General features: G+C 36.5%; 2 protein-coding genes across 5 annotated transcripts; one reads left to right on the top strand and one right to left on the bottom strand.

The window, feature by feature from the left end:
- Positions 1-2,902: 2,902 nt before the first annotated feature.
- LOC123718153 (zinc finger Y-chromosomal protein 1-like) lies at positions 2,903-18,499 on the bottom strand. 4 transcript variants are annotated; one of them, XM_045674570.1, is made up of 7 exons: positions 18,352-18,499; positions 17,011-17,096; positions 15,939-16,107; positions 12,892-13,205; positions 8,990-9,174; positions 6,364-6,529; positions 2,903-5,302 (listed from the first exon to the last, which is right to left on the bottom strand). In XM_045674570.1, exons 2-7 carry the CDS (start codon positions 17,070-17,072, stop codon positions 4,633-4,635), a joined length of 1,566 nt encoding a protein of 521 aa, XP_045530526.1. In that variant the 5' UTR covers positions 17,073-17,096; positions 18,352-18,499; the 3' UTR covers positions 2,903-4,632. The 4 variants fall into 4 exon arrangements, with proteins under 4 accessions (XP_045530526.1, XP_045530528.1, XP_045530527.1 ...); XM_045674572.1 differs by having other exon boundaries at positions 18,341-18,499; XM_045674571.1 differs by having other exon boundaries at positions 18,263-18,499.
- Positions 18,500-18,656: 157 nt separating this feature from the next.
- On the top strand, positions 18,657-20,285 carry LOC123718028 (zinc finger protein 805-like). Its single transcript, XM_045674379.1, has 2 exons — positions 18,657-18,954; positions 19,095-20,285. Exons 1-2 carry the CDS (start codon positions 18,770-18,772, stop codon positions 20,128-20,130), a joined length of 1,221 nt encoding a protein of 406 aa, XP_045530335.1. The 5' UTR covers positions 18,657-18,769; the 3' UTR covers positions 20,131-20,285.
- The last annotated feature ends 473 nt before the right edge of the window (positions 20,286-20,758 follow it).

Genomic DNA, 20,758 nt, shown 5'->3' on the forward strand with positions numbered 1-20,758 from the left:
GTTATGCACCACTACTATGTGGAACCAGCTGCCAATGAGCGTAGCAATTTTTAAGATGTTGGCAACTCCTTGCGAGCCCTCTGGCATTGAGTAGCCATGCGTGACTGTATTACTTAAGATCAGACAAGCCTCTTGCCCCCTGTTCTATAAAAACACTTTTTAATTAATTTCCTACCATTCTACCGTACCATACTTGGAGACAAGAGACTAATATCTGGCTACAGACTAGACTTCCTAGTCTTCATTACCGAAGGTCGTGCCTGTCTTGAAAAGCCCTAAACGTCAACTTACTGCCCCCACACCGCTCTATCTTCAGCTTGTGATGCATCAGGGATGTTGAGACCCATCATTGTCTTAATTTGGGCGATCTCGACTTCTCCTGCCATCACCCCTCCCTAACATTACCAGCTTGTCGAGACTATTCGGTTCTCGGTCTATGATTTAAGCTTTCTGACCATAAACTAGAACTGGGTCATAGATTTTGCATATCAATCTTAATATATATAAATTTCCTGTCACGATGTTTGTCCGCGATGGACTCATAACTACTTAACCGATTTAAAATTAAATTGGCACACCGTGAGCAGTCTGGTCCGACTTAAGAGATAGGATAGCTTAGATCTTTAATTATAGTCGCAATTTTATTTTATTGCAAATTATTTGTCTATAATTAATTGACAGTCACAATTATCTGTTAACTCCAAAAGATTCTAACAGATGTCGATACTTTTCGACTGAATTGAGTAAGTTATCTATAGATGGCACTGCTATGGTAAACCGACAAACGTGTCGTATAAGCTACAATTCAATATCATGATTACCACGTGTTATTTTTTTTTAATTTTTGGTGTTAGCATAGCCAACCACGTGTTACTTAGACCGAAGTGTAAATCAAATCAAATCAAGTGTAAATCTTCCGTGTCGCGGTATTAAGACTAACTAAAACCACGTTAAGGAGAAACGAAGTTCGCGGGGGCAGCTAGTATCTTTATATTTTTTCTGTATATGTTTAAGAATATTTATTGGCTAAAGAAATTTACATTTACAGCCAGTTCTCAAATGGAGCTGCAACCATTACGCATGGCCATCCATGACATTTAAGCCAGCATGACGATCCTTGAAATGTGAAGTTGGCTACATAATAAAATAATAATAATACTAATTATAATTAAATAATTTGATACCACATGGATCACGGTTTCATTCCCACTTAACATTAAAACAGTAGTGGTTGTTGAAGATCGCCCCAGAGTCTGGAAATGCAGCTGAGAGTGTCGTGTTACCTCTTTTTACTGGAGCAATTCATATCCAAGCACTAACATCGTTTAAATATTAATTTATATTATAATAGGCCTTACTTTAATGTACGATTGAAATTTATTTCTTGACAACAATCGTATACACTTGAATTTTGGAAAAACGTATACAATTGACTTGGAAAGAATTACTAGTTTTATGCAGCCTTGTGGTTGGTGCGCTAATTTTGTCTTTATTACGAGTACTATAACTATGGAAGCTACTAATATTTTTTAAAGGTATCTATATTTTTCCGCACATACGAAATATTCTCATAATTGTATTGACTTGCCACAGTCAAAATATGTAATTCATTAAACTTCACACTGGAGTTTATTTATTTATTTACAAATCACAACTTCTCTATTCATTAAGGCTTAAAATTAATACGCGCTTAAGGGATAAATTATGAAACAAAGAAAAAAATGTTTTTCTATTGCAAATAACATTTACTTGTACAATGTGTTAGTTTAATACATAAATATAAAACAATTTAAAATATAAAACACTTATCCGAAGATCTCCATTGGTTGCAATACAGTCATATAAACGTTGAGGCCAGTTGTCAATAGAAGCACGCTTTCCGTGAGAAAATTCCGTTTTCTCTAAAACTGACCATAAATCATAATCCAGCGGATTAAGATAGGGACTAAACGACGGCCAGTCATCAGCCCTGTTGAAGTCCGAAACGTTATTTTACAACCAAGACTGAGTAGACCGAGCTTTATGACCGCCGAGTCTTGCTGGAAGGACCATTCTTGGTTATTGGACATGGTGTTGTTGGCTTCACTACTTTCTCAAGAATTGTATCTTCATACATTTGTGCCGATGTTTTGATACCTATTTCATAAAACTATGGCTCAGTTACTCCTTCATAACTACCCCACCAAACTATCACTGAAGTCGTATAATGCCAACGTTGCACTCTGTCGAGTAATTGGAAAACCTTCTTAGAGCTTTGGGCGGTACGGTCATTTTGTTTGTTAAAATGTTGTTCAATTGTAAAAAAAATCTTATCCATAAACAAAATTTTTCTCTGACCTTCCTTTGCGTACCGCTTCAGTAGTTGTTTAGATTTTACCACCCTATTATTTTTTAAATTATCAGAAGTAGTAAGTAAGAGTCACTGGTCATTTCTTAATGGCTAGAAGTCCTAAGTCATCTTTTGATATACGCGACATAGTTCTAGGTGGTATCTTTATCTCCCGAGATAAATCGCTTTCGGACAGGATTTCGTCGAATCTTTCCCTTACTGCTTTGACCACCCTTTTCGTAAGAACACTACGTGGACGGCCAGATCTTTTTCTGTCACAGACAAATGAGGTCACATTCTACCTATTAATACACAATCGTCCAAGCGTATGGAGAGTTTTAAAAATTGCATTTGGCTCCATACCTACTTTGTGTAATGCAATCACAGCGATTCGGTTCTTTTTATCACTCCATTTTAACATCGTATAAATATTATACAATGTATTGGCGCCAAAATGAGAAAACTCAATGAACAATGATATAAAAATGACAGATTATATTTTGGTTATTTTTAAATAAAACACAGGTTTATACTTAAGACTTATATCACAAATTATTTACAATATTAAATATAACGTAAGTAATACATATATTTAATAAATTATGCAATTATTGCTATAAATATCATCAGTTAGATAAACGCAAATAAAAAAATTGAGCCCTTCCCATTCTAACAACGACAAAGACAAGATACGTCTTCTAACTCCTGTCAGCTATTTGACAGATTCGAAAACTAAATTGCACATAACAACAGAGGCTTGCTTTAAAAAAGGTTTTACTTCGTTTTGATGTTTTTGATGAATTCTGATTCGTGGAAGCGATAGAGGCACGATCGGCCAAAGCGTCCGAGTAAAACAGAGACTGTATAAGTTAAAAAACCAATTGAATTAACGAGTTCAAATGTACGTTAATTTATCGTAATTGTAATTTTCAATAAACTTTATACATAATAATGATAATTTAGTTACATAATTAAATTCATGAAAGTATGCAAGACTTTTCCACGTAAAATTATCATCCGTATACCTTTACAGACAACCAAATTGTTTTGTATAAATATATATTAATTTAAAAATCTTATACAACTCTAGCAATAACCTTGACAATATAGCGTGCTGGTTGAAACACGGAATTTTAAAATTCACATTTAAAATTGGTACCGTCGCCATTTTGAAATGTCAGATTGACATTATCAGTTAGCTCTCAAATAGAACTAAAATGTATTTATTTTATTATTTACGGTTTCGATATATAATAGTTCAGGTAACAAAACCCCATATCAGTTGTTCCTAAGTTTGTGTCCCATTTAAGCCTAGAATTTTAATTTATTTCCCTTATAATGGTAAAATTTTATTAACTGGCAATACTAATATCCATGACAGTGTCGCTCTTACCGGCCAAGAGAAGTATGTAGCACTGTCCAATATTGTGGCAAATTAAAAATACTGTGTGCCAAAAAATGGCGCCAAAGATGGCCCAGCCACATAGAATATGTCAATGACATGACGCGTCTCCTAGAAAAGTAATAAGTGTCATAATTCACTTAGCAATGTTTTATTTTTAATTTCAATAGTCTGTGCACGTCATTCTTGAAATTTGTTATCGATACAAATGTACAAATTCTGTGGTAAAACTTAATAATTTCTGTTTAAGTTTAAAATTTAAAAAAATCTCTAGTTTTTTTGAGTTGAGTGGGACTCGTGTTGAGCAGTTTCCCGATGGAGGTCTTTGATGTAAAAGCTGTAAACAATCAAATTTAGACACCCACAATTGTCTGTTTGATAAGATTTTAAAAATCACTTGAAATTCATAATAATCATATATTCTATACAAATTGTTGAAAGCTTTAAAATACATTCAAGAACGCGCCAAAACGCTTCTGCAAGATGGCGTCGCACCTGTGACGTGCTTTGCTTGTAAACACGTAGTTTTCAAGATTTTTATCACTCGGCGATCTGGCTGATATTTTAACAATAATTTCGGTAAAATATAACTTGCAAAATATATACAGAACCAATATAAATATTAATTAAGAATGTCGAAATGCTTTAATTTTGAAAAATATTGATAAAAAGCAGTTTCCGTAGAAACGAAACTCGTATTAGGATTAGACAGGCGAAGACATTATTTACAAGCATACTACGTCACCGTCTTGTGTCACGTGACTACAAAAAACAGTATTTTTATTTATGGATTTCTTTAATCCATCCAAGCCATGAAAACATGTCTTAGATCTGTATGAAAATACAGATCTCACACACACAACACTTTTGACAGTTGACGCCCGATTCACACATTCACATTTTAAGTCCAAGACGATGGGAGAAAATCTCTATCAATAGCTTCATCATGGAACCGCTTCAAATGCTTGCTATAACAACTCTTGCTGCTCGTTCTATACGAGCAATAACCACAAGAGAACTCACTCTTACAATTCTTCATGTGCTTCGCCACATTCTCTTTTAAATTACTGAAGAACCCACACTTGTCACACTCGAAGTCGTTCTTCGCGCCATGGGTCCCCATGTGGTACACCAGGCTCATGTTATGTTTCGCCCGGTAGGAGCACAGAGGACACTTGTACTTCTTCTCTCGATTCCTTCTCTTTGTGTTCTTGCTCTCTCTCGTGTGCTTCTCTTTGTGCCTGTGCATCAGGAGCCAGCTGGACGTGTGATAGTTGCACATTTCACACATGTGTATCATGTGTGTGTGCTTGCCCATGTGGAGGGAGTAATCCGCCGCGTCCAGGGCTGTGTATCTGCACACTTCACATTTGTATTTGTTCAATAAAATCTTGTTAATTGCAGCGTTTTTCTCGGATTTCTTTGACTTTTTATGCTTTTTCACCAGTTTTAGCAATGGAATGTCGTCTTCATCTGTGGCGTCCGAGACGGATATCGTGTCTATGTTCGGTTCCTGTATTATAACTTCGTCTTCATCGCTCGAGGAGAGGAGACTGATGGGGTCATCTTTTCTGGAAGATAGAAAACAATCTCAATGGCCGCGCGAATGGACATTGGCAACGCCAGAATCCAGCAAGTGTGGTGAACTTTCGGGGAGTGGTACGGTCTTGAAGGCTCCGAATTCGTATCGATTCGAAAACACCACTACTTGCTGGTTCAACAACGTGATGCGGCAGAAAGTGTTTTTAAAAGGATGGCACTTTGTATTTTATTTTAATTAAAAACATACACAGTAGAACCCGTTTAAGACGATCACGCTTAATACGATTTCTCGTATAATACGCCACTTTACGCCAGTTTCTGCAACTTGAGACTTATTTTCATACATTTCTTAACGCTTAATACGATTCGTGATCCCGTTTAATACGCCCAAACCCAAGTTGAGAGCTCGGTCGGAGAGTTGTTGAGTAGCTCGGTCTAACCGAGCGATCTAACGAGAGCCCCCAGAAAGACTGCAGGGTTTTCCTGGATATTCTTCCATTGATGACAATGTAGCACCGTACGAAATTCAATCACAAAACGAGGCAGTAAGCGATAATGATGAAGATGAGTCAACTCCGGTTTTGTCAAACGCCCAGGCATTATGAGCGGTTAATGATTTAAGACGCTAAGTAGCTTCTTTGGATCAAAGCGAAGACGGACTGCAAAAGTTGAATTATGTTGAAAATATTTTAATAGCTAATGCAATAAAACCTTTCTGTACACCAAAATAAGTGATTATTTTAAATAATGTAATTATTAGATGTATAATTTAATACCTATATATACCAAAATTAGAACATAATACATAATAATATGTAGTACGTATCATTTTCCATATCCCGCATAATACGCTTTCTCGCTTAAGACGCGTTTTTGGTAGGATCCCTGAGAAATCGTCTAAAGCGGGTTTTACTGCACTTTACTGTATTTTGAAATATATAATATATATATTGCCTAATATAATTAGGCAACTTTAGTTTGGCACTATCAAATAAATTTAACAATATCGCATACACAACACTCCTTCTTTTGAAGTCGGCAAGATCCTAGATCGCTGCCGAAGTTTCTCTAATCAAAACTAAAAACTCACTTTTCTCCCAAATCGATACAATCCGAGCTGGAATCCAGGTCCAGATCGACTTGTTCTATATTCTGTTCACGGTCAAAGTCAGCGTCGTGGTCAAGAGGGAACATGCTGGGATCGATCTCCACTTGAACATTCTCCAACAGCATGAGGCAGTCTTCATTTGTTTGGTCTGTAATATTCAACATTTGTGATATCAGATTTTAATTTATCAATAGAAGCTGTCAAAATCCACTAAGAGATGGCAGCACGTGTTTTACATGTTGTACTAAAACGCGGCAACGACTAAACCTGAGGTTATATATAAGTTTTTTTCATACAGCAAGACAAGCAATGTCTCTCAGACACAAGGTGACCTTGTACAAGGCCTGCATCCGACCGTGCTTGACATACGCTAGCGTAGTCTTTGAGCATTGTGCCCCCTCCTATATACACCGGCTACAGGTGCTTCAGTCGCGATTCATGAGAATCGCGACCGGTGCGCCCTTCTGTGTGAGAAACGTCGATCTCCACCACGACCTGGAGCTCCATACCATAGCCCAATGGATGAAGTTGGCGTCCACACGCCACTTTGACAAGGCTAAACACCATCCCAATCCGCTGGTGCGTAAAAGCATCAACTATTACCCCTTCCCGACAAAAAGGGCTCGTAGGAGGCCCCGACCCATACTAACGGATCCGGACGATCCAATTACCGTAGCGAACGATAAATTAAAAGCCGCCCGCGCGGCCAATAATAATAAAAATAGAAATTCACAGATTAGGGTAAAAAACCGCCTTCACCGCGGAAGTCGTGGACCTTTACTTCGCTCACTCCAGTGAGCTTCCGTCCTGCCCTTCAGGCGATTGACCACCCCGCGACGGCCCAAGCCGAGGTTCGAGTCTCACAGGAGACACCCTTGCGCTGGCGGCGGGAAAACAAGCCATTCTGGCCGAGCTACGCTCGCTAAAACAGCCCGAGCTGAGCTGTAAAGGCCCTTAAGGCCAACAGCGAGATTCCATTCAAAAAAAAACAAGACAAGCACATATACACATCAGTGAGTGCTGCGAGAGTAAAGACGCTCATAATAAATGAACATAATTCAATGAAAAGGATTTTCAAGGAAACTGGCCTTATCGCTTTCGAGCGATCTCTTCCAGGCAACTACTGTGATACAAAAATGTTTTAAATTAGATAAGGTAGGCAAGAAGTGCAAAAATACATATTATAAATAGTTATTAAGACATACTAAACTAAAAAAGGATACATGGAAAATAAAAAGAGCGCATGAATCACGATAATTTAAGATCTGTCTCACGTCAGTTAGTATTTAGTATAGATACCGGCAAAGATCTTGAACAAATGTCTAGAAGTGGGAGGGGGTGAGGGGGGGTCAGTGGTGCACGGCGCCGGGAGAGTGACGTGGATCGCGTGATCAGTTGATGTGTCCCTCGCTGTGTCAATGCGCATACTTTCCCCCACTCCCTTGTTTAATGCTCAAGAAGTTTGCCGGTATCTGTAAGAAAGTTAGGGATACGGTATGGACAGGTAATGTTTGTACAGATTTAGAAGATAGAGAAGGAGCTAGGCGAATAGGGACGGGAAGTGAACTCCATAGCCTCACTGCAGGGACCGACAATGGATTTGCCAAGAAGAGAAATTTCAAAAATTGTAAATTTTATTTTTTTGTACACTAAGTATTTTTTGGTGTGAACGTGAGAAAGATACTCTCTTTCTCTTTTTGTCTATATGTCTATCAATCAATGCTTACAGATCCTTTAAACCTCTGTTATAGATCTTCTATTATTAATCGTTACTGGATCGGGATTCCCACGTGCAGTGGATTGAAAACGTTTTCCTATACCAAGCACACAAGGCTGGAATTCATTTTAGCTCTATCTATACTAATATCGTACAGACGAAATTTATATTTTGTATGTATGTACAAAAACTACTAGACCGATTTCAAAAATTCTTTCACCATTAGAAAGCTGAATCTTTACTGACTAACAGAGGCTACATTACATTTTCAAAAAAATTAGGGATCCCTAACAAAAATCCAAACATATAACTCACGCTGTGAAAGAAATATCTGTCATTCTGTGGAATCTATTGATGATAGAACAAATGTACAGTATTAGAGAACGTATCAATATTGACAAAAAGAATGTTTTACCCATGGGCCATGTATCAAGCCAATCCCGAGGTGGAAATCCAGAACATGGAATTATTTAAACAAAACTATGTCAAATGTCGTGTCTAGGGAAGTTCTGAGACACTGAAGTACTACAAATAAGTATCTTCTCTAATATTATAGAAAGTTTTGCATTTTGAATTTTTGCTTTTAAAATTGCGGAACTAATGAAAAAAATTATTTTTATCACCTATTTCAAATCAAGAATTCTTCAATACCTGTTGAGTAAATTTACTAATGTAGGACGTAGGATGTGTATATACATAATGTTACGAATATAAAAATGTATTAGGTAGAAGTTGAGTTTGTATATTGATGAGATTATGAATGGACGTGTGTATTTAATAACTAAGAAAACTATGTATAACAAGACTTTTATGATAACAAAAATATCTATAGTCCAACTTAGTAGACGTTCCACTACCACGAGATCTACCACCAGTAACTTGAAGCCATACCTTGACTCTTCCCACCGACAGAAACCTCCACATACTTCGGCTCGTTCTCTTCTTCTCTCCTATCCTGCTCTATTTCTCCTTTTGTCTCCCTCTCTGATATCTCGGATAAAGGTCGCGTTTGCTTAATATGATAATTAGTTATAATATCTTCAATATCTTTGTTTGGTGAGAATTCTAAATCTATGCTGAAAATTACAATAAACAAATACTTTTTAATTTCAATTTTCTCCAGTTCAAACGATTTGTATGACTCAAAACTTGGCGATTAAGAGTGGCGGAGAGTTTCGTGCCAGTTCTTCTGGACTACACCCTTGACTTGCGAACTGGTAAATGTAAATTTAGAATCAAGCCAGTTCTTCTGAACTACACCCTTGACTTGCCAACTGGTAAATGTAAATTTAGAATCAAGCCAGTTCTTCTGGACTACACCCTTGACTTGCGAACTGGTAAATGTAAATTTAGAATCAAGCCAGTTCTTCTGGACTACACCCTTGACTTGCGAACTGGTAAATGTAAATTTAGAATCAAGCCAGTTCTTCTGGACTACACCCTTGACTTGCGAACTGGTAAATGTAAATTTAGAATCAAGCCAGTTCTTCTGGACTACACCCTTGACTTGCGAACTGGTAAATGTAAATATAGAATCAAGCCAGTTCTTCTGGACTACACCCTTGACTTGCCAACTGGTAAATGTAAATTTAGAATCAAGCCAGTTCTTCTGGACTACACCCTTGACTTGCGAACTGGTAAATGTAAATTTAGAATCAAGCCAGTTCTTCTGGACTACACCCTTGACTTGCCAACTGGTAAATGTAAATTTAGAATCAAGCCAGTTCTTCTGGACTACACCCTTGACTTGCGAACTGGTAAATGTAAATTTAGAATCAAGCCAGTTCTTCTGGACTACACCCTTGACTTGCGAACTGGTAAATGTAAATTTAGAATCAAGCCAGTTCTTCTGGACTACACCCTTGACTTGCGAACTGGTAAATGTAAATATAGAATCAAGCCAGTTCTTCTGGACTACACCCTTGACTTGCCAACTGGTAAATGTAAATTTAGAATCAAGCCAGTTCTTCTGGACTACACCCTTGACTTGCGAACTGGTAAATGTAAATTTAGAATCAAGCCAGTTCTTCTGGACTACACCCTTGACTTGCCAACTGGTAAATGTAAATTTAGAATCAAGCCAGTTCTTCTGGACTACACCCTTGACTTGCGAACTGGTAAATGTAAATTTAGAATCAAGCCAGTTCTTCTGGACTACACCCTTGACTTGCCAACTGGTAAATGTAAATTTAGAATCAAGCCAGTTCTTCTGGACTACACCCTTGACTTGCGAACTGGTAAATGTAAATATAGAATCAAGCCAGTTCTTCTGGACTACACCCTTGACTTGCCAACTGGTAAATGTAAATTTAGAATCAAGCCAGTTCTTCTGGACTACACCCTTGACTTGCGAACTGGTAAATGTAAATTTAGAATCAAGCCAGTTCTTCTGGACTACACCCTTGACTTGCGAACTGGTAAATGTAAATTTAGAATCAAGCCAGTTCTTCTGGACTACACCCTTGACTTGCGAACTGGTAAATGTAAATTTAGAATCAAGCCAGTTCTTCTGGACTACACCCTTGACTTGCCAACTGGTAAATGTAAATTTAGAATCAAGCCAGTTCTTCTGGACTACACCCTTGACTTGCGAACTGGTAAATGTAAATATAGAATCAAGCCAGTTCTTCTGGACTACACCCTTGACTTGCCAACTGGTAAATGTAAATTTAGAATCAAGCCAGTTCTTCTGGACTACACCCTTGACTTGCGAACTGGTAAATGTAAATTTAGAATCAAGCCAGTTCTTCTGGACTACACCCTTGACTTGCGAAATGGTAAATGTAAATTTAGAATCAAGCCAGTTCTTCTGGACTACACCCTTGACTTGCCAACTGGTAAATGTAAATTTAGAATCAAGCCAGTTCTTCTGGACTACACCCTTGACTTGCGAACTGGTAAATGTAAATTTAGAATCAAGCCAGTTCTTCTGGACTACACCCTTGACTTGCCAACTGGTAAATGTAAATTTAGAATCAAGCCAGTTCTTCTGGACTACACCCTTGACTTACGAACTGGTAAATATAATTTAGAATCAATTTAACATATTTTATGTTGACGTTCATAAGTGAACGAATAAAGTTACTTTGATTTAAAGAGGTAATCCCTGATGAACAGAAGAGAATTGTTAAAAAAGTAGTTTAAAAAAAACAGTTGTCTATAAACTAACGATAGTTGAACTTTGCTTAGTTGAAAAGGTTGCTTTTTCAAAAGAAAATTTCCATTTTATTTGTTTGTTAGATATTTTGTATGGATATAGAGGAGGTAAATGGAAATCACAATTGAATTGATCAAATTACATTTATTTGTACGCATAAATACAATTATGACAATCCTCTTTGTCGATAGTTCCGCGTCTGCTTGCACTTCAAGCCTTAAATGGAACACCTCAGAGCGAGGTAGCGCTGCATGAGTCATGTTTCGAGCGTGCAGCCGGCTCCATCGAATTAAAAGACGTCACGTCAAAACAAAAACCATGATTACTAAAACATTTTTATAGAATACATCAATAAATAACTTTAAAAAATCCAGTGGCTACAATCTTTTTAGGTCTGGCCCTAAGATTTTTGGGCAACGAAGTTTTCCAACATAAAATCATTGGATCCAACGAACGAGGGATCAGGAATGAGGGTCGCACGCTGAAGCCAATCCAAACACATCAATGTCTACAGAGTTTGTGATACCATGGTCTAAAATGAAGTCGTTTTGCATTTGAAAGTCTATTTCTAGAAAAGATTTCGGCTACAGAACTTTGTGCTACTAATGAAATAATTCAAAATCATTAGATAACACAATATACAATGGCGCTACAACCTTTTTAGGTCTGGGCCTCAGATTTTTGTATCTGTTTCATGATCATTTGTTAATCGAATAGGCATGTAGGTGATCAGCCTGACGCACACCATCGACTCGTTCTGTCTAAGGCAAGCCGGTTTCCTCACGATGTTTTCCTTCACCGTTCGAGCTAATGTTAAATGCGCACATAGAAAGAAAATCCATTGGTGCACAGCCGGGGATCGAACCTACAACCTCTGGGATGACAGTCGCACGCTGAAGCCACTAGGCCCTAGGCACTAGCACTGCTCAATATACAATATACAATTATGAACGTCAAAAACAGAAATGCTTCTAATTTTACATTTACTGCCAGTTCTCAAATCAAGGACGAGAGAAAAAGGAGCGTAGAACGGAAGAGAAGAACTTGCAATAAACTCTCCGCCACTCTTTTTAATCGTCAAGTTTTTTGTTTTACACAACGATTGTGAGGTTCCACATGACATCTTAAGTAATAAATAATAAAAAAATGAATTAATAAAATTGAAGAAAACACAAGCTCTGTATTGTGTCACCGACACACAAAATCAGCAGTCTGTGAACACAAACTAGACAGGCCTAATCACTACAACCGCTTTGACCAACCATAAGCACTTGCGAAGGAAAAAGATGCTTCCCAAGATTGTTACGCAATTGAAATAAAATAAAAAAAAAACACCCCAATTTAAAAAAAAAATGTTTTCTTTTAATGTGTAAACCAAAGACAATACTAATTGTATTATTTGTATACATGTCTATGATAATAAAGGCCTTTTGTTAAACTTTATCTAATTTAACTTTATTTAACGAATTTCTGTGTAATTTGTGTCGAATAAGGTCATAAAGAAGTTTCACTTCTTACGTGCGTACACTAGTACACGCACACATTTTTATTATTTATCCTTTCGTATTTTGGAACCTATATCTATAGTTGTATATAATTTATGTTATGGGATTACGAAATAAATAAATATACCTACTTCTTAACGCTTCTACTACATTTATCTTCACTCTTGTCTATTCCATCTTTATCCTTTTCCATGCTTTGCCTATCTGTGCTGTCTTCTTTGTTATTACTATCATCTGTGTCTTCCTTTTTTGGGTTTTTCTTATCTTTATCTGTGTTTTCTTTATCTGTATTTATTCTATCTGTATTTGTGTTTTCTATACTAACGTTTATACTATCTTTATCTGTGCTCTCTTTATTTTTGTCTATGTCAATTTCTTGTGATTTAAGTTCATTTGTGGTTTCGCTATCTGTATTCTGTTCTTCATCTTGGACTTGTGATTCTTTCTGAAAAGTAAATATGTTTAGAATAAAAATATAAGCCACGCTTTCCCTGAAAAAACTGAAAGAAATATATTTTTTTTATACGCTAACCACTAGATGTTAAGTGATACCGCCTCCCATAGAGACTTATATTGCTAGAGGGCTCGCATGTGCGTTGCCAGACTTCCACGAATCCTCCTGGAAGAGAATACTACTCCCTCCCTTTGTTCCCGGGGCAAGCATTGTATTTCATATCATATTCAATATGACTGCGCAGTAGAGCGTTATACAAAATTGTTTTAGTTTTTCAGCCAGCATTTGTACTTCATTAACATGAGAATTAAACGTTTATTTTCTATCAATAATTACACCAGAATCGCCTATACAATCAATGGTGCGCGCTTAGTCACAGTAAGTTTATTTTCTTGTGTCAAAATGAAATCACTTGTTTGAGGATCATACAATCAGCACCAATCTTAAAGATAACTTTGAACAAGAACAATATCAGAGGCAATAAGAATAATAATATAAATGAAATCATCGGTGATATGATTAACAGTGAACAAATAAAGGTCAAGAAGGGTTATGGTCCTGAACGGGATCCTTGTGGAACACCAGCGCAATGTATGGAGGAGACTCAGCGCCTCCAACAACTACTGACTTTGTAACGCCGTTAACAAATAACAAGAAGGGTTATGGTCCTGAACGGGATCCTTGTGGAACACCAGCGCATTGTATGGAGGAGACTCAGCGCCTCCAACAACTACTGACTTTGTAACGCCATTAACAAATATCAAGAAGGGTTATGGTCCTGAACGGGATCCTTGTGGAACACCAGCGCATTGTATGGAGGAGACTCAGCGCCTCCAACAACTACTGACTTTGTAACGCCGTTAACAAATATCAAGAAGGGTTATGGTCCTGAACGGGATCCTTGTGGAACACCAGCGCAATGTATGGAGGAGACTCAGCGCCTCCAACAACTACTGACTTTGTAACGCCATTAACAAATATCAAGAAGGGTTATGGTCCTGAACGGGATCCTTGTGGAACACCAGCGCATTGTATGGAGGAGACTCAGCGCCTCCAACAACTACTGACTTTGTAACGCCATTAACAAATATCAAGAAGGGTTATGGTCCTGAACGGGATCCTTGTGGAACACCAGCGCATTGTATGGAGGAGACTCAGCGCCTCCAACAACTACTGACTTTGTAACGCCGTTAACAAATATCAAGAAGGGTTATGGTCCTGAACGGGATCCTTGTGGAACACCAGCGCAATGTATGGAGGAGACTCAGCGCCTCCAACAACTACTGACTTTGTAACGCCGTTAACAAATAACAAGAAGGGTTATGGTCCTGAACGGGATCCTTGTGGAACACCAGCGCATTGTATGGAGGAGACTCAGCGCCTCCAACAACTACTGACTTTGTAACGCCGTTAACAAATATCAAGAAGGGTTATGGTCCTGAACGGGATCCTTGTGGAACACCAGCGCAATGTATGGAGGAGACTCAGCGCCTCCAACAACTACTGACTTTGTAACGCCGTTAACAAATATCAAGAAGGGTTATGGTCCTGAACGGGATCCTTGTGGAACACCAGCGCAATGTATGGAGGAGACTCAGCGCCTCCAACAACTACTGACTTTGTAACGCCATTAACAAATATCAAGAAGGGTTATGGTCCTGAACGGGATCCTTGTGGAACACCAGCGCATTGTATGGAGGAGACTCAGCGCCTCCAACAACTACTGACTTTGTAACGCCATTAACAAATATCAAGAAGGGTTATGGTCCTGAACGGGATCCTTGTGGAACACCAGCGCATTGTATGGAGGAGACTCAGCGCCTCCAACAACTACTGACTTTGTAACGCCGTTAACAAATATCAAGAAGGGTTATGGTCCTGAACGGGATCCTTGTGGAACACCAGCGCAATGTATGGAGGAGACTCAGCGCCTCCAACAACTACTGACTTTGTAACGCCGTTAACAAATAACAAGAAGGGTTATGGTCCTGAACGGGATCCTTGTGGAACACCAGCGCATTGTATGGAGGAGACTCAGCGCCTCCAACAACTACTGACTTTGCAACGCCGTTAACAAATATCAAGAAGGGTTATGGTCCTGAACGGGATCCTTGTGGAACACCAGCGCAATGTATGGAGGAGACTCAGCGCCTCCAACAACTACTGACTTTGTAACGCCGTTAACAAATAACAAGAAGGGTTATGGTCCTGAACGGGATCCTTGTGGAACACCAGCGCATTGTATGGAGGAGACTCAGCGCCTCCAACAACTACTGACTTTGCAACGCCGTTAACAAATATCAAGAAGGGTTATGGTCCTGAACGGGATCCTTGTGGAACACCAGCGCAATGTATGGAGGAGACTCAGCGCCTCCAACAACTACTGACTTTGTAACGCCATTAACAAGTATCAAGAAGGGTTATGGTCCTGAACGGGATCCTTGTGGAACACCAGCGCAATGTATGGAGGAGACTCAGCGCCTCCAACAACTACTGACTTTGTAACGCCATTAACAAATAACAAGAAGGGTTATGGTCCTGAACGGGATCCTTGTGGAACACCAGCGCAATGTATGGAGGAGACTCAGCGCCTCCAACAACTACTGACTTTGGACACTTAGAGCAAATACTGATAGGAATGGTTTTTGACACATGACATCACAGACCCGTTTCTGAATAACATCCTCTCATACCTTACGTATGTAAAGGATTGGATAAACTCACCTCAAATAAACAGGGCACCACTTTAGGCTTCAGCCTTCGCTTCCCTCTCACAAACATATATTGTTCCTCCTGAAAATGGCGACTGCACACCATTGCGTCATCTGTTAGCTTGGCTGAGCTATTTATTGCTACTACCCACTTTTTACGAAGAGTTCTACTTACTGGTAACCTAAAAAGGAGGGATATTTATATATTAACATTATTAACGTACAGGAGTCGGACATATCTAAGTCTTGTAGAAAGGCCTCTGTATAAAATCCAACAACAAAATTATAATTAATAAAATTCACCATTTATACAAATGGTGCTACAATGTTTTAGGACTCGGCCTCAGATTTGTGTATCTGTTCTAATAGGCAAGTAGGATCAACCTTCTGTGCCTGATACACACCGTCAACTTTTGGGACCAAATCATGCCCGGTTTCCTCACGATATTTTTCTTCACCGTACGAGTGTTATATGCGCAAATTGACGGTAAGTCCATTGGTGCAAAGCCGAGGATCCCTAGTGTGTACCCTAATAATCCCGCTAAAACTGGTCTTTCCATTAGATTTCTCTACCATTTTGGTATTTTTCAAATATTTTTGATTTTTTACGATGTTTATCTTTACCGTACTTCAAATGCGATAGGTATATCAATGTGATAGTGTGATCACAGTGATACAATAGGCCCTCAGAAACACTATGCTATCTAACCATCACTGGTTACTGGCCAACTCCCCCAGAATGATCCCTGAGGAGCAACTTCGAATACACCTTATTTGTACACCAAGTTGTATAATATAGCTGTTAGCACACTTGGAGATTAAATTAGTTTGTTGGTTATTGAATTAATTATCGAATTGTCCCTAAAAAAATCTTGAGTAAAATACTCCTTAAAAAACCTCTGGGCGGCTTGATTCCCTAAATTTGTGGGTAATACCCCCAAGTTGGCATCACTGATCTCAACTCAGCCTTACAATCAGCAAAAGGACTTGATAATTAAAGAGTGGCAAAGACATCCTTCCTCTGTTCTCATCTTTACAATATACAACCTTGTTCAAAAAAATAGTTATTAAAATGCAATACATACTTGAAATAGTACAGTTGATCGTTAATATTAAAACAGCCATCAACACAGCATTCCTCTGTCATTTTCACTTTAGCAATTTACATTACCTAGAAATATATAATTTTTATTAACGGAAGGCTACTAATACTTGGTTATATACAAATTTTAACATATATTTATTGCATGCCTTCATTAAAGTACTTTTAGATCTCTTTCGGTGTATTTGTATTTATGCTTTGATGAAAAGGGACAGAAATGGTGTAATTGAAGTGACTTCGTCTTACTAGGTGAAACGTAAGACTGAAACACACTGTACTAATAAATGTTTAGAATTGTTTTCATAAGACCTATAATTTTTTTCCGATAGGTTACATTGTTGAATACTTCTATTACGGCTACTGCAATATCTATAGAAAAACTACGAATAATATTGTTCATCCATCAGTCATACTCATGAGCTTTGGAGCAAGATGGTTGTCTTTATTAGACCATATACCTTCTACCTACCAACCTTAGCCAATCATAGTATCTGTATATTAACAGTTTTGGTGGTAAATTTTAAAATTAGATTAAAACATTCTTTGTTTTCTCAAAAGTAGAACCCTAGACATTTTAGAAAAACCTCATAGTCACTGGCATACACTAATCATAATAATATAAAATATATCTTGTCAAATTTATTGATTTAAAATTATAAATTATTTTAAGAAGCAAAATAATGAGTTGCTAAAGACACAGGCTTTTTAGCTTGCTTTTTGTTGTTATTTATTTATGATTTTCCCTCCAAACCTTTGTTTCTCTTGGACTTGAATTGAATTATATTTTTATTTATTATTAAAGTAGTCACAGGTAAACTCAATATATAGTAATAGTTGTAAGAACATTTTTCTATTTATTTTATTGTAAAACATTTAATAAATGCTATATAATTTGCTTAAACTCCAAATTCAAATTGGAACAATACAAAAATTATATATGTAATAAAGTTTCATTTCTAAAGCAAAATACATAAGGACTGTTTTTGCTACTACAATAACATGAACGAAGAATAACTTGTTCCACAACCTTATTCTGGTATAGTAATAGCGAATTGAAATCTAAATATCACATCAACCTTATTGCATGAGCAATAAGACATATTTTTGAAAATCATTTAAGTATTTAGGTCTTGAATCGTTGCAAGCAATTATAAGAATAACACCGTCGCAATAATTACTGTCAATTAATTATTATTATTATTTTAACATTTTCAGTTCTGTTTATATTTAAGTACCCGGTATAGAAGCTCTTCGGTATTGGCGCGCGAAATATTTGTAAACAAACTTTTTTAAAGAGGTTCTAATACACATACACAGAATTTACCGTGTTGTTTATACCATATGATAACAGTAAGAAATATTTTATGAATGAGAAAGATGATTTCTTGTTGAAATTATCACACTTTTGAATATTACAATACTGTTTACATTTTCCAAACTTGAAAATAAATTTATTTTACACAAGCCACTTTTTCATGTATCTTGCCTTATGACAATTGACTATAAGGATTCAGAATTTCGGGCTATAGAATAAAATAAAAAGATTGCGGTGCGGCATAAGCAAAACAAAAAACTATAGTCTAGTGAATTAGGATTACTCGGAAAATATCTGTGGTTTTAAGTGTAAACACGAAAAAGATTTTGTTATTATTTCATTTCAAATTATATACACTAACAAGAATAAGTTTCTTTCATATAAACAGCTGCTTTAATTATACATCTTTCTTAAGATCAGATACGAAATGGATTTAAATAAAGACACGGAGGTGAAAGAACAGCAAAGTTCCAATTTGCAAGCGGTAAAAATTGATGAAAGTAATGATTTTGGAGACAATATATCATTAAAACAACAGTTAAAATTAGAGCCTGAACAAAGTAGTTTCGACACAAATATCTATAAGAAATACTTTTTGCGTGAGACTAAACTGTAAGTACTAATTAATACAAAAAATCTTTCAATTAAAACGAACATCATTAAAATAATTTCAGCATTGGAAAGCGCTTAAGAAAGTAGTTTATTAAATAAAATGACTTAATTATTTTTATTATTAACATTTTTTTTTTAAGTAAGCCAGATGCCTATATTGAAGATGACAAGATAAATAGCAAAAGGAATACAAGTAAAAAAGATACAATAATGAAGAATACTCTAGAAGATTTATATATTTGTGATATTTGCGATTTTACAACATCTTCAGAAATAGGAATGACTTCACATAGAAACAGTCATATAAAAATTACAAATAAATATGAATGTAATATTTGTAAACAAGAGTTTAGTACCAACACATTATTAAAAAATCACAAAGATAAACATGAAGATGAAACATTTCTATGTAAAAAATGCAAACTTGCATTCTCAAATCACAGAGCATATCTTACTCATTTGATAAATCACATGACTAAGCCACCCTATACTTGCTTTGAATGCGATTATGAATTTAGAAAACGAGTAAGTTTAAAGGCTCATATAAAGAGTCATTTTTTAGATGTTGAAGTTCAATGTGCTATCTGTAAGAAAAAAATTGAAAAGAGGTCTTTGAACAATCATATTCAAACCTATCATTCTGCAACTGAATGTATCGAATGTCATAAACTTGTGTCAAAGAATAATATTGATTACCACATGGCAGTACACACTGGATTAAAACCTGTTCAATGTTTATATTGCGGTAAAGGTTTTATAACCACATCCCAAAGACTAAAACATAGTAGAGTGCATACAGACTATAGACCTTACAAATGTGAAATTTGCGAACGAGCTTTTCCACAAAATATTGAGTTACAGAAACACATTTTTAGCAAGCACTCATCACACCGGTACGAATGTGATACTTGTGGTAAAAGGTACAAACATAAGAACTCGTTGGCTATGCATATCCGCATACACTCAAACTACAAACCATTTAGGTGCCCTAAGTGCCCAAAAGTGTTCACAGTGTTGCCATCTTTAAAATGTCATTTTTATGCAAGCCATATTAAAGAAAACAAATTTCATTGTGAGACATGTGGTATTAAATTCAAAACGATACAGGGCTTAAGAAGGCATAAATTGGCTAAAGCACACCAAAGAATGGAGTATAAGTCAAGGATGGAGAAATAAATTCATTTTAGAAAATCCAGTCATACTAGATGATTTTTTATAAGTCACATAATAATTGACCAAAAGTATTTTATGTTCTTTGAATTATTTAATATAAGAAAGCAATTTATTTACCTTCAAAACCTGTTTTATATTGGCATCACCGAATTACACGAAATATATAATACGAAACTAAATTACTCTATTGCTTACAAGACTAAGTCAGTGTTTTTTTATTATTATTTTTAGATAGAGATAGAACTTAATACAAGTTCATTGAACAAAATCATTTATGAATGTAATATTCAAAAGTGCCTTATGCTATGGAAATAAATTATGTTATTTTTTAAGTTTATATCAAAATTGAGCAATGCTGTCAACTACCATAATAAGTGTTTTTTATCGTTAACTTCATCTTGGCAGTAGCTAATATTGACCTAATTATTCAGAGTCAGACGGTCTTGAAAGAAATAAACACACTTTTTCACAAACCATTTAATAAAAATTTAACTAGTGGTATCAAATTTGTTATTTTAAGTTTGTAAAAAATACTGATAAAGTGGCAGTAGCATCAAAACAGTATGGCAGCTCTAGGCATCTATTTTTTTTTGTAACGAATCTATTGTTTTCACTTTCGACTAAAAACAAT

This window comes from Pieris brassicae, chromosome 14, assembly GCF_905147105.1.
Source record: "Pieris brassicae chromosome 14, ilPieBrab1.1, whole genome shotgun sequence".
Lineage (NCBI taxonomy): Eukaryota > Metazoa > Arthropoda > Insecta > Lepidoptera > Pieridae > Pieris > Pieris brassicae.

What these genes read in the sequence shown, in the direction of transcription:
- LOC123718028 (XM_045674379.1), top strand. Translation starts at nt 18,770, where the DNA reads ATGGATTTAAATAAAGACACGGAGGTGAAAGAACAGCAAAGTTCCAAT. An exon ending in TTTTTGCGTGAGACTAAACT is followed by an intron (nt 18,955 to 19,094) that starts GTAAGTACTAAT and finishes TTTTTTTTTAAG; the next exon opens with TAAGCCAGATGCCTATATTG.
- LOC123718153 (XM_045674570.1), bottom strand. Translation starts at nt 17,072, where the DNA reads ATGACAGAGGAATGCTGTGTTGATGGCTGTTTTAATATTAACGATCAA. An exon ending in GATCAACTGTACTATTTCAA is followed by an intron (nt 16,108 to 17,010) that starts GTATGTATTGCA and finishes CCTCCTTTTTAG; the next exon opens with GTTACCAGTAAGTAGAACTC. An exon ending in TGTCGGTGGGAAGAGTCAAG is followed by an intron (nt 6,530 to 8,989) that starts GTATGGCTTCAA and finishes TGAATATTACAG; the next exon opens with ACCAAACAAATGAAGACTGC.